Source organism: Aphidius gifuensis, linkage group LG3 (genome assembly GCF_014905175.1).
Source record: "Aphidius gifuensis isolate YNYX2018 linkage group LG3, ASM1490517v1, whole genome shotgun sequence".
In the NCBI taxonomy this organism is placed as follows: domain Eukaryota; kingdom Metazoa; phylum Arthropoda; class Insecta; order Hymenoptera; family Braconidae; genus Aphidius; species Aphidius gifuensis.
In genome coordinates this window covers 17,704,147-17,717,832 of record NC_057790.1, presented here as the reverse complement: position 1 = coordinate 17,717,832, position 13,686 = coordinate 17,704,147, and the positions used below count along the sequence as shown (strand labels likewise).

The following is a 13,686-nucleotide window of genomic DNA, read 5'->3' as shown; positions in this document are numbered from 1 at the left end:
TAATTTATAATACATTTTTCTAAATTATTATTAAATTGATGATATTATTTTGATATTTTTTTTTAGCTAAAATTAATAATACACATATTCAATGGATAAATTGTAATTTACAAAACAAAAAATATTAAAATAATAATTTCATCTACATTTTTATAATAAATATTAAGAGCATATTTAAATTACAACAATTACATAAATTAATTTAATTTATTACATTAATTATTGATAATATATATATATATATTATATTAAAATTAACAGTCATTAATTTTTACATTTTTAAATCAGAATTATTTTTTTGACGATTAATCATATCAATTCCAAAATCACTTTTAAAATCTGTAAAAGAAAAAAATAAAGAATAAAAAAATAAATAAATAAATAAGGTGGCTATTTATATTACTTTTATAGTAAAAATAATAAAAATAAATTTATTCACCATCTCCTGAATGATGTTCCATTTGATACATATCACCTAAAAGACGTGCAATTGGTATTTCACCAATTGTTTCACGAAAAAATAAAAGTTCTACTGTTGTTGGTTTAACAGCATATAAACTAGGTAATGACAATAAAAATCTTCCAAATCTTTCTGGCTGTCGTGGATAACGTGAACGTATATAATCATTGAGAATACACTGTGCTTGATCTTGAAGTAATTCAACAGGTTTTGAATCAGTAAGACCTTTTGTTTCTAAATTAAAAATATTTTCATCAATGCACAATTAAATAAATTTACTTGTAATAATTAATTATCATATATAAAATATATACCTGGTCTAAAAAGAATGACTGCCTTTAAACAACCACACTCACCACCATCAGGTGAAAGCTGACGAAATCGACACATAATTTCCTAAATATAATTATTATTTATTAGCTATTGTATTTTTTTCCGTTGCGCAAATTTTATTTTTATTATTATACCTGAATTGTATGAAGTTCTTGACGAGATGCATCATCTGGTGGTAGTCTTCGTCGTACTTGTTCATCATCAAGCAATCCAGATATGTCCCATGATACTGACCATTGTGCTAAATGTAGCAAAAATAATTGTGTCCAAGTTTGTTGAAGTAATACAAGTCGATCTTCTTTATAAAGTGTTTGAAATGGTGCCAAACATCTAACCCATCTAACAGCCATAAATAATAATCTTGCTGTTGTTTCCTAATTAATAAATAAATTGTTAAAATTAAATAATAATTTAAATAGTCATTTATTTTAATATAAATAATTTACCTGTAGTACTTCCCATGTTGGAGTAAAATTATGCAATGTTCCCGTCGGACTTGGACTTGTTTCAGTTTCAGTTTGATCAATTGAACCATCACCACCTTCAGGCTGGAATTGAGTGCTCCATACAAATTCCTTTCAATTTAAATTAACATAAATTATAACTGATAATAATAATATATCAGTTATAAATATTTAATTAACAAATAAACTTACTTGACATTTTTCAGCTGACATAAGAATTTGCATTAGAGGTGGTTGTTGTCCAAGAGTTATATTAACTGCTGGTGAATGATATAAATTTGTATTTGATGATGGTGGTAATGGTGGTGGAGGTGGTGGTGGTTGTAGTGGTGATTGTAATTGAAGTGAAAATGGTACTGGTGATGTTGCATCGTCTGATGGTTTTTGTAATAATGAAGCTGTTTGAGAATATGGCACATACCTTAATCTTCTATTAAAAATAAAAAATAATATTATTATAAATAAATAAGTAAATAAATAAATTATAATATATAATTTATTAATACCTGTGTATTGATAAAAGATGTGATGTATTACGATCACGTCTAACACGTTCATGATGAATTGAAGCTGCTGTTGTTGCTGTTAAAGGTGATAATTGATTTACCAATGAACTATGATGAGATAATAAATGTGAATTTAAATCAACTCTTGATGTTTCATGATGATGAATTGGTGTACCACTTTGTGATGATATCATTGGTGTTTGTTGTTGTTGTTGTTGTTGATGATGTTTATCTGACATTATTGAATGGGGTTTTGGTTTTCTAGGTCCACGTTCGTGTTGTACTGCTAAACATTAATTAATAAATATAAAAAATATTATTATTAAAAATTAAAAAATAATATATAATTTGATTTATTTTAATGTATGATAAGAAGATTTGTCAAGTTTTATATATATCCAATAGAATATATGTCGTATATGTGAGTTCAAGTGGAAAACATAGACCAACATGGCTTGTGGGAGTTTAGAATGACGTGTTGGATGTGTGAGGAATTGGTTCAAGCGAGAGTTTGGATCCTCTGAGGTCGAGGGTTGTATTATAGTATGTCAGAGTAGATGTGTTGGTCAGGCTTTTGTGGGCTTCTACGAATGCTTTAGGATACTGCCGTTGGGTTGCCAGGCACATCATCATTAATGAGGCTGAGCGGATAACACCCGGTAAATTCTCACGTTCGCACACTCTGGCGTTACGATATATTCAATTTATCCCCGTAACATCGAGGATCTCGCCTGACCGCATTGCTGCCTCTGTTTCTATTATATTTTATTCTGATGATGGCTATATATCACTATTTATTTTCTATTATTTTCATTTTATTTTTATTTTTATTTTTTCTCATTTTAGTATACATATAATAATTCACGTAAAATTATTTGAAAAACAAATATCATTTAGATAAAATAGATTGCAATATCATATTGGATATGTATATTGAAAAATAAAAAATTAAAAAAAAAAAATTGGACAAACACGACTTATAAAAATATTCACGATACCCGGTAACATAAACAAAAGATCATTTATATACTGCACAGTTAAAAAAATCCCCCAGGCTTTGTTTTTTCAAATTTTTTTTTTTTTTTTTTTCAAAACCACAATGCACAATATTTTTTTTCATCATGATTAGTAAAAACATGAGTATATTTTTCATATTTGATGAACTTTATTGTATCCTGTTTTATTTTTCTATCAACTATCCCATGTGTATTTATTTATTTTATTTTTTTTTTAAACATGTATACTTTGTGTGATGTAAAAAAAAATAGTTTGATGATATTCAATTAATATACTGAGTTGAATTTTAAAAATTAATTTACTTAATTGAATTAGTTATTAGAAGAATCACTTTGCAATATATTACAAATTCTTTTTCAATAAAAATTAATAGAAAAAAAAAATCTGCCAGTAAATGTATATAGAATTTAATTATCAATTTGGAATTTTTTCTTTTCATTTTAAAATGACTTTAAATACTGTCAAGTAATTACAAATCATTATTGACTCAAATCTTGATAACTAAACTAAATCAAAAAAATGAAAGAAAAAAAAATGATAAAGCAATAAATTCATCAAATAAAAGCTGAACAATTAAAAGCCCTACATCTTCATATCATTCACATTATTTTCAAAATTATATACATCAATTTGTATACAATTCATTCAATAAATTTAAGCTCTGTCATGTTGCCAAAAGTCTTGTTGCATTGTCATGCCATCAATTTGAAGTAAAAATGAAATAAACTATAAACACATATATACATTTTTTTAAATTAAAAATTAAAAAACTATATAATGCAATTTTCGAGATATCCAAATGCCAAAAGAAATTGCATTCTTCCAAGTAAAAAACGAATAAGAATTTGTTGTAATATTCGCATGCGCTAAAATGGACCGCGCCCTGTGTGGCTTCACTGTGTTTATACCCTTCCACCAATCTTGATCATCACCCTTTTAGCATATACATATATATAGACCTGTATATAAACCATTGAATGTCTTTCTTTCTCACTCGATGCGTTGTAAAACGCAATACATACATTTATAGAAGTTGGCACGTGTGAGCCACAATGCTATTTCCCACACATAAACATCCCCAAGGCTTGATCGAAGCCTAGGTTTTAGGCCGTAAGCAAGGACAGCAGGGCCAAATACACGCACAACACATCATTTCTCTCATGCTTGTTTTTTTTTTTTTTTTTTCCATCATATAGGTACAATCCTGCTAAACGGTAAACCGATCTGTGAACATTTCAACAGTCAGCGATCTCCAAGGATAATCCTTGACTGAGTGGGGTTGATACATCATTCACTATATATATTTTCCGACCTTTAAACTTTTGTCAGTATTATATATTTTAATTTTTTCATATATCAATATTATTATTGTGAAATTAATAATTTAGTAGAAATTAAAAAAAAATAAATAGTAGCGACTACAAATAATATTAATTGTATACAATTAAATAAAATGAAAATATTAAATTTTGTTATTAAATTATTGTTGCCTTTTTTTTTTATGATAATATTTAAATTGTATATAATTATTATTTAAATTGAAATTTATATATCCACTTGGCACCCTTATTCATGAAGTGTGATATGCACTTGTTATGCCCATTGCCCAAACACGTGTACATATGTATACACACGGTTAATAATCACCAACTAATCTGACTTTCGTCCAGTACCAAATTACCATCCCCTATTGTTATATATGCATATATACAATTTAAAATATTTCACGCTTGTAAAAAATATCAAAATTTAATTCGTCAATAATTCATAAATAATTTTTATTTTACTTTTTTCATCTGATGAGTTTACCTATGAACAAAGCCATGTTAATTATTTAAAATAAAATTATTATCTTTTTGTATATTATCACAAATTAAATTTCAATAAATTTTAAATTAAAGTTAACTAATTAATTATTATGTTGGTGTAATATTTAAATGAATGGTATTATATACAATAATGAATAGAAAATAAATAAAAATACATGATAATGTTCTATGTCATCTATAGGCCCACAAGCATTGTTTATAAATGTATATGCGTGCATATATAAATTACATATATATATGCGTATTTGTATACATTTATCGCTGGATGGATTGATGCTGTCCGTTGCGTGTAGGGCACACACTTTGGTTCATTGCGTAACCAGCCGTCATCTCCCACGCGAATTCAACTGATGTATTTTCCCTCATTTCTCTCTGTCTTGCTGTCTGTATGATGTAGCACTAGTATTACCCCAAAAATTCTATTGTATCATATGTTTGTATATACAGAAAATTTTGTCCGATCAAAACATCACATTCATTCGTTCAAAAGATCATAAGCATCAATTTTTATATACAATATAATATCATCATAAATTGTATTTAAAATTCAAGCAATTGAACCACGAAAAAAATATTAAATTTCAAGTCGTATATATATTCTAAATCATAAAATAATGCTTGGTCAATGACGGGAATTTTTTTGAGAGTAATTGCAACCTGTCTCTAACTATCTAACAAGTTTAAAAAAATATCTATTCATTGGTTTTCCTAGGAGAATTTTTATAACAATAAAATCTTAAAAATATAATTTAACTACTTTATTGACAACAGAGAATAAAAGATATATGATAATGATTAAGAAAGACGATTAAAATATCAAGAAGACCAATGACAAAAATGTATTTAATAAAAAAAATTATATCAATGTTTTTTTTATGAAAATGAAATTTAGAAAAATAAAATCTATACATATATTATACGATTAAATGAAAAACGTACGTGTAAGTTTTTAAATCTATATATAAAACTGGGATCAACAGATTTGAGTCTGTGTACTCATAAAAACTCAGGGCTATAATGTTGTCATAAAAAAATAGACAAAGGGTGACAAAATATCATGGGTGTCAGCGTGGCTTCAAATTTTATTTACACAATCTGGTACCACTTTCAATAATGGAAATGTTTTTTTTATTTTTTTTATTTACAAATTTTTGCAAAGCATCAATGTAAATTGTTTTGTAAATATAAAAAATATTTTTATATTTGATATATACACACAGTTCTATTATTGTAAATTAAATTTGTTGATATTTAAATTGTATATTAATTTGTTTATTTTTCATTAAAAAAATAAATAAATAAATAATAGTAATAATTTTTAAATGTGTGGTTTTTTAAATGTGGCATAATAGAGCTTAATTCCAAGGGCAAGAAATGGCAAAACGTGTGAAAACACACCTTGGCAAACATCGCATTAAGAAGACTCAGTTGTCTTAATGCCATTAATACCACGAGACTTTTCGTTGAGATGAGGTTGGTGGTGGCATAATAAGGTGGAATAGGCTAATCGTCGACATAAATAAATATATATATATATACACTCAGTATAAATTTATGTGACGATCAATGCACCAACATGATGATATAACTGATGACATTGTCGACGCGTTATTCTGGTATATTAGTAAGGATGATACGGGTAGATGTTGGTATAAAAAATTTCCCTTTTACATTTTATAAATCTAAATCCACCCGCACGACTTGTGTCTACAAAGTGAAAATTCTATTTTTTTTTTTTTTTTTATAATACGCATTAAACATTTTCCCATTCTCATTTATTCAACATATACATAATGCATATATTTAAAGATCATTAAATTGTTTCTTTGTTTTTCATTTTAAAAAAATTATCTGACATGAAATTTTCATGTAAAGATAAATTTTAACTAATAAAGTAACCGTGTACACATTGACTAAATCCGAGTGATAAGCCAATTGTTAATCTTTTTTACTTTTGTATTATATATCAAAGAATAATAAAATAGTTTTGGTATTATCAAAAGAATACATATACTGAGTGTATATTTTTGGCTTTATATGCGGAGCTTATCCAATTTTACAGTTTAAAAAAATAAAAATAATAATTCAAGTAGAATGTCCAGTAGATTATTTATGTTCTTTTCCGGATTTTAATATATGAATAATTTTTATGACTTTAATACATATAACTAAATAAATCAAAAAACCATTAATTAAAAGCATAAAAAATTTAATTTAACAGGTATAAATGTAAGAAACGTATTGTTGAAATTACGTTTGGACATTGCCTCGAGGCAATTGAAGCAAGAGATGTATAATATATATATATAGGTATTTTATAATATATATATATATATATGTTTGAAAACATCCGTGTGCAGACTCCCTAACGTTAGGAAGCTCTGCCACTAATTGAATCTCCTCTTACTCGCGTCTGGAGCCCCCGCGGCCGCTGGGAACCAAAGCACCCGTCTTGCATTAAACACCCCCGACACCCTATATCACCCTCACCCACGACAAGCGGTCGTGCCCCGCCCCAATCTCCTAGTTCATATAATTTTCTTCGTTTTCTTACTATTTCTATCTCTTTTATGCTCTCTTTTATATTTATACCAAACCTAAACATAGCCAGGTTCTTATTCCCATCACTACCGCACATCTATTTTCAAGTGGTTTTTGTGGGTGGTTGAATACATGTTGCTTTTCAAATGTATTCAATATATATATTTTTTACCTGCACAGGTTTTCTTTTTCTTTTTTTTTGACAAAACATGCTTAATATTCATCACATTGATAAAAACTTAGTTTAGATAATATATATAAATAAAAAAAAAAAAAAAAAGCTCAAATCATGATGACTCTGATATAAAATTAATGCATATAAATATAAATTTTAATTTAAGATTTAAAAAAAAATGCTAATACTTAAAATAATCTATATGAAAAGAGGAATTAAATATTGTGTCTCTTTTAGAGTGGATATTGATTACTATCGAGACTACTAAGATGTTCAAAGGGTTGACATTTAATCTCCCCCAAAATGTAAAAACAAGTAGAGCGTGTCAAGCAGTGAAATTAATAGGATTTAAAATAAATGACACCGTTGCTTTGATGGAAAAAAGCTTTAAATCTTGACCATTTTTTAAATTATTATTATATGAGAAATTTAGTTTAAATTATTTTTTAAATTAATATATATTTTTAAATATATCAACTTACCGTCTTTGTTCATTCCAGCTTGAAAACACTTTGTTAAACGACAAGCTCGACACTGATTTCGATGAGTTTTATCAATTGGACAACGACCTTTCATAGTACCCTGAGCTTTGCATGTGTACTCACGATTACTGTGAATACTTCTTTTAAAAAAACCTGAACAACCTATGACATAAAAAAAAAAAATACACATTATTTAATTATATAATTATTAATTAAAGAAATATAATTAATTACCATCGCAACTGTAGATACCATAGTGCTTTCCAGAACTACGATCTTCACACACGTTGCAAGCAATATCAAGCAAACGATCACCTGAAATAAATTAAAATCAAGTAGTAAAGCTCACTATTTAGTCAGACAAAAAATCCATATAATTAAATAAACAAAAATATATGCTTTAAAAGTTGATAAATAACATAAAACATACTTAATAAATTAATAATAAATAAAAAAATATAAATGATATTTAATGATTCACAGATAAACGAATGAATCAAGTGAAAAAGTCAACCACTAGTCAGCCGTCACAAAAAAATATACTAACTCCGAGATTTGTTGATTTTTTTAGTAGAAAAAACGAAAAAAAAAAGATAATTAAATAAATAGAAAATAGAAAATCAAGTAGTTTGGCATATTGCCAGGTGGGTATTTTATTTCTTAATCTGTTTTTCTCCCTTATTCTGGTAAGTGCGTTAATCGTTCTAATCATCCACGTTAAGAAAAACACAGTTTCATTTGAGCCACAGGGAATATAAACCCCTTTCTTTGAAGAAACACCCTTGCAATTTTTATTCTTAATATTATTATTTAACCCTATCTATTTCACACTCTTAAGATAATAAAACTTTAATCACTTTATAATCTACCACTTATCTTTTATTTATTGCAAAATAGATTATAATTGTAAAAAAAAATTAAGAAAAAATTTAACACAACACTTGATAAAATTATACATTATAAATTCACTTATCACTGACAAAATAAATCACCAATAAATAATATATAATAAAATTTATCAACAAAAAAATAATAAAAGGAAAAAAAAAACTAAAAAATATCACTGACCTGTGCCCATTCTATGCGTTAGCTCAAAAGTCGACCATCTAGCCGAATCAATTTTAACTGTTATCAGTTTAAATAAATTTAATTGATATAATATTGTAACTGTCACAGTGAGTAGTTGTCCACTGTTGAGGAAAGTCTCTAAGCGTGTAAGTGCTCATGGATATTGTGTTGGCAGTCAAAAAATCGAGGCAAAAAATAACCAGAGGCATACAGGTAAAAAAAAAAAAGAAAAAAGGATACACTAAAAACAAAAATATAAAAGAAATATTCAAAAAAAAATAGGAAAAAATAAAAAAAAAGGAAAAAGAGGGAAAGAGGAAAAGGAGAAGGAGTTGGAAGACTTGAATTTCAAAGGGGGAGAGGTGAGGTAAAATGTTATCGAGTTTTGTATGACTGGTTGTGAAGACTAGCTAGCTAGAGCTGTTGAGTGTATAGATACGTTTACAAGTGATATATACAAGAGGTATACTCGTAACTTTTGCCTTAACACTATATGAAACGTTAAATGGGGGGTAAATACAGAGTGATAGTGAAAAGTAATGTGTTTTGCGCTGAAACACATTGGTGGGGTTGATATACAATTGTATATATATATATATATATAGAAAAATATATTTGAATGGTTTGGGACTTGCTGGCTGAGTGGCTATCTCTGCGCGTCACGATGAAACTGCTAGTTAGCCAGAATGGGCGGCTCCAAGGCCACATTGTCAGATGACTCGTTCTTCGATGCCACCACTATGTCATTGGTTAGCTCCACCCAATTTTGTAGAGGTATTTCAACTTAATATACAAAAAGTATTAAAGGTTGTGGGCGTTTACTAAAAGCTACCCTTGCAAAATCCACGCCCTTAAAACATAGTCATATTGCGCGAATTTATATATATATATTTTATATGATCGTTTGATAAATTGTCTTTCGGGTAAATTCGACAATTCCGAATATTATGTATATATAGTTCAACATTTGAACTCTACTTTTCATCTGCTTTTAGCACTATATCTTAACCACTTTACAATTGAACAAAACTTTTTTTTTTTTTTTTTAAATATTCTTATTTACTTGCTACTCGTTTGTATTTTAACCAATTTTAAAAATCTATATATCTGTAACTTTACAAGAGCCAATTATTCATTAAGAATTGATTGTTTTTTTTTGTTCTTAATTTTTAATAATAAAAAAAACCTTTTGAATATATAAATCTCTAACTGTTGGAGCTAACTATCAAGTAATCGTTTTTCTTTTCTATCGCTGTTAATTTTTAAAAACAAATAAAATTTGATAAATTTATTTCACTTTGTACACCGTATATATATATGTCAAAGTTTATACGTTGAAATATATATATAATCTTTTATACGCATCATAAAACTACATTTACACGATCCGGTGGTTCTCGCTACACCGCGTAAAATTTTCTTGGAAGGTCAAATCCTCTTTTCATTTTCACGCACCCCTTATTTCAAGTGAAAGATTTTGAGAAAACCGGCTTGCAGTTTGAGTATTAGAGGTTGAAAAACTTGAAATGGCATATCAACCAATTATTTCCACTTTTTCAAACCCTTTATATATAACTTTTTATATTTTCATCAACTTTTTTTTTTTTTTTTCTGCTATCTAATAAAATAATAATATTTAAATTTCATTTCTATATATAAATTTAATATATACACGTGTATCTATTGGCAATTTTTATATATTAAATTAAATAAACATATGTGGCAATGGTTATTCTTTGAAGATTGTGTTGGGGTTACTGGTAAGTTTAAATTTGGATTACGAGCTGACAATGTAGATAAAAGTAAATGTGAGAAAGGGTTGATCACACATGATATCTTGTATGTCTCTTGGCCAGTGTGTATTTTGTTGAGCCACGTTGTTCGTTGAACAAACTAAACGAGGCCTTCTGACCATCCTGTCAGGCACGCCTCGTATTCACACCAACCATATAGTGGCCGCTGTTCGAGGATTTAGGATTTTATTGGGTTTTCCATTCAACTAACATTTGGCTAAACATATTTAACCAATATTCACAGATGCAGTTACATCAAAAATAAATTTAATTCATTTATTTTTGTTTTCTTAATATAGATATTTTGTTTTTTGTTTTTTTTTTCCTATTTAAAAATTTATTATTAATTATTTATATTTATTTATTAAAAAATAACCTTTTCTTTTTATTATTTTATTTTTTTTTTATACTTGAAAAAGACATACGATCAATAAATGTTGTTTAAGTTTTCCAGGTGCAATGCCACCTTGGTTACGAACTAACATCTTTCCCCAAAACTTCCCCTTTGCCTCTGTTTATACCATAGTCTATGTCATAAAGAAGCTCAAAAAAAAAGCACTATTTAATATTGCGTGTCTATCGAAATAATAAAGTAAACCAACTGAATTTAACAATATTATGTGCGTGCATGTCTGACAGTCTCTCTTCTCTTCTTTAAAATTGCCAAACAATAAGTTTAATATTTATTTAAAAATAACCTCGATTTTATAAACAACAGGATGCTGAATCGAAAATTTTTAGATGATAAATGCAGTGGAAATGATCCAGGACGAGTTCGTGATATTAAAAAGTGTCCGACGGAAATGGCTAATATTGTTGAGCCAAAAAATGAATTTTGTGAACAACAAAATTTAGTTAATCAGCCAGAAGTAAGTTATGAATACTTGATATATTTAGTAGAATTTATTATTCATCTCATATTTTAATAATTAAAATTTAAAAAAGGCTAAAAGATTATGAGAATTAAATAAACTTAGGGAGAGATATTGTGTAAATGCTTAATGACAAATTATAAATTTATATTTGACTTTAAAAACTTGAAAAACAAGTCATGTCAAACAAATTATTATGATAATATTACTAATAATAGTTATTAAAATTGTTTTTAAAATAAAATTTTTAATTATAAAAATTATTATTTACTTACAGATGATGCTTCATGAAGAAGAAAAAAATGAAGAACAGTCTACTCCACCATATTTTCCACAACCAGATGATGATCTACCAGCAAAAGATGAAGGACCAATGATGCCACTTGGTCCATGGGCAACTGGTAGAGTTGTTTATTCACCAATTAATGGAATGACTGGTCTACGTCCAGTTGTTGATCGTTATTCTATAACTAGATTTAGTCCTGCAGAATGGAGGTTACATAATAAAAGTTTTTTTGATCAATCAAAACATACAATTAATGATGCAAAGTAAGATAATTATTGTAAAAATATATATCTTTGTAATTTAAATGAAAAAATAAACATTATATATAAAATTTATGTAGATTTGTCGAGAAAATATCAAGAGAAAATAATATGAAAATTTACAAAGACACAGACAAGATACAATTGGATAATCGTGATAAATTGAGTGAACGTTCAAGCTTAATACATAAATGGAAAACAGAATTAGAAAGAGCACTTTTTGAAATAACAGAAGAGATAGAATTGCTTGAGGGTGAACATCGTCGTGTTAAACAGACACTCTCAGTTTTAACAATTCCCGAGTCAATTTCTGGTGAATTTCTTGAAATACGTACAAAACGTATGGAAAGTGATCTTGTACGTGATGAGGTAGACAAAGAGCTCATAAAGGTAAATTAATTTTTATTTATTTAGTATAATACTTTAATTAAATATTATCTTTTACTTTATATAGGAAGTTGCATTGTGTTCAGAAACTCGTAATATGTTAAATAATACTTGTAAAATAATTGAAACACAATTATTAGAATTAAAAACAGCTAAAACAAGAATGGAATTTGATTTAACTGATAAAACTGATGCTTATGAAATTGATAAAAATTGTGTTGGTCTATCAAATAGCTCTTCTATTATTTTAAAACATCCAGGAGCAACAAGAGTACCAACTGAGTATGTTAATATTAATATTTAAAAAAAAATAAAAAATTTTCATAATATTAATTTAAATTATTTTTTAAAGACAATCAACACCAGATGGATATAATTACTTTACCAAAGAAGCCCTAGAAATGGGTGAAGCTGTGAAAAATAAATCTGTTGAAATACGTTCAACATTGAATGATATTTACCTCAAGATTGTCAAAGATTTACGTAATCAAGCAATTCAAGTTGATGCAGTTTTAGCTGAGAATATCAGTCAAACTGAAATGGTTTTTCAACATCTAGAAAAAGAATTAACACAGGTATTAGATATAATTGATATAAATTAATTTAAAAAAATATAACTCACCTTCTAAATATTTATTGTTTCATTATGTATATAGTGTCTCAATCAATTATCTGATACTGAAAAATTAATTGAAGAACTTCGTGGTGCAACAAAAGGTCTTGATGATGCATTAAAAGTTGCCCAATCACGTTTAAGTGATCGTCTTAATCGTCGTAATGTTGAAAGTTGTCGTGATACATCACAATCTGGATTAATTGAAGAAGTAAAAATTATTAATGATAATTTATCATTAATGGCAAAACAATTAAAAATTGCTGAACAAACTCAAGCTGGTCTTGTTAAATCTCGTGGTGATTTAGAACGTGAAATAATTGTTAAAAAAAAAACACTTTTTGTTGATCGAGATCGTGGACAATTACTACGTTCTTACTACCCTTCAGCTGAGGCATTGTCTGGTCATTAAATCTGAAATTTAAAATTAAATTTTAATCCAGAGATTTTAGCCAGTGATGCTTATTCTATTTTTTTGTATTTTGCAGCTTTTTATTATCCTTTTTTTTTTTTTTTTTTTGCTACAATAAAGCTTGATTAATATTATATTGTCATTTGTTTTGTACTAATTCATTTATTATTTCTTTTATGATTTTCTTA

At 27.2% G+C, this 13,686-nt stretch overlaps 2 protein-coding genes across 6 annotated transcripts; one reads left to right on the top strand and one right to left on the bottom strand.

Annotated features, from left to right (window-relative positions):
• Positions 1-234: 234 nt before the first annotated feature.
• On the bottom strand, positions 235-11,911 carry LOC122852334 (protein dissatisfaction-like). 4 transcript variants are annotated; one of them, XM_044152093.1, is made up of 10 exons: positions 11,816-11,911; positions 8,042-8,122; positions 7,808-7,969; positions 1,764-2,049; positions 1,450-1,687; positions 1,240-1,368; positions 928-1,167; positions 775-856; positions 440-694; positions 235-339 (listed from the first exon to the last, which is right to left on the bottom strand). In XM_044152093.1, exons 3-10 carry the CDS (start codon positions 7,899-7,901, stop codon positions 272-274), a joined length of 1,392 nt encoding a protein of 463 aa, XP_044008028.1. In that variant the 5' UTR covers positions 7,902-7,969; positions 8,042-8,122; positions 11,816-11,911; the 3' UTR covers positions 235-271. The 4 variants fall into 4 exon arrangements, with proteins under 4 accessions (XP_044008028.1, XP_044008027.1, XP_044008025.1 ...); XM_044152092.1 differs by lacking the exon at positions 11,816-11,911 and adding an exon at positions 8,876-9,063 and having other exon boundaries at positions 1,240-1,341; XM_044152090.1 differs by lacking the exon at positions 11,816-11,911 and adding an exon at positions 8,876-9,063 and having other exon boundaries at positions 1,764-2,046.
• On the top strand, positions 11,034-13,532 carry LOC122852335 (tektin-4-like). Of its 2 annotated transcripts, XM_044152094.1 has the most exons (7): positions 11,034-11,288; positions 11,387-11,537; positions 11,818-12,089; positions 12,167-12,476; positions 12,541-12,755; positions 12,826-13,048; positions 13,130-13,532. In XM_044152094.1, coding segments are annotated over exons 1-7 (1,542 nt in total). In that variant the 5' UTR covers positions 11,034-11,286; the 3' UTR covers positions 13,499-13,532. The 2 variants fall into 2 exon arrangements, with proteins under 2 accessions (XP_044008029.1, XP_044008030.1); XM_044152095.1 differs by having other exon boundaries at positions 11,034-11,537.
• Positions 13,533-13,686: the final 154 nt, after the last annotated feature.

Bases quoted from the DNA above. Each gene is read 5' to 3' on its own strand.
- LOC122852335 (XM_044152094.1), top strand. The intron at 11,538-11,817 runs GTAAGTTATGAA...ATTTACTTACAG, and splicing joins ATTTAGTTAATCAGCCAGAA to ATGATGCTTCATGAAGAAGA. The intron at 12,756-12,825 runs GTATGTTAATAT...TATTTTTTAAAG, and splicing joins GCAACAAGAGTACCAACTGA to ACAATCAACACCAGATGGAT.
- LOC122852334 (XM_044152089.1), bottom strand. The intron at 2,050-7,807 runs GTAAGTTGATAT...ATTAATGTTTAG, and splicing joins AGCTGGAATGAACAAAGACG to CAGTACAACACGAACGTGGA. The intron at 1,168-1,239 runs GTAAATTATTTA...TTTATTAATTAG, and splicing joins CAACATGGGAAGTACTACAG to GAAACAACAGCAAGATTATT.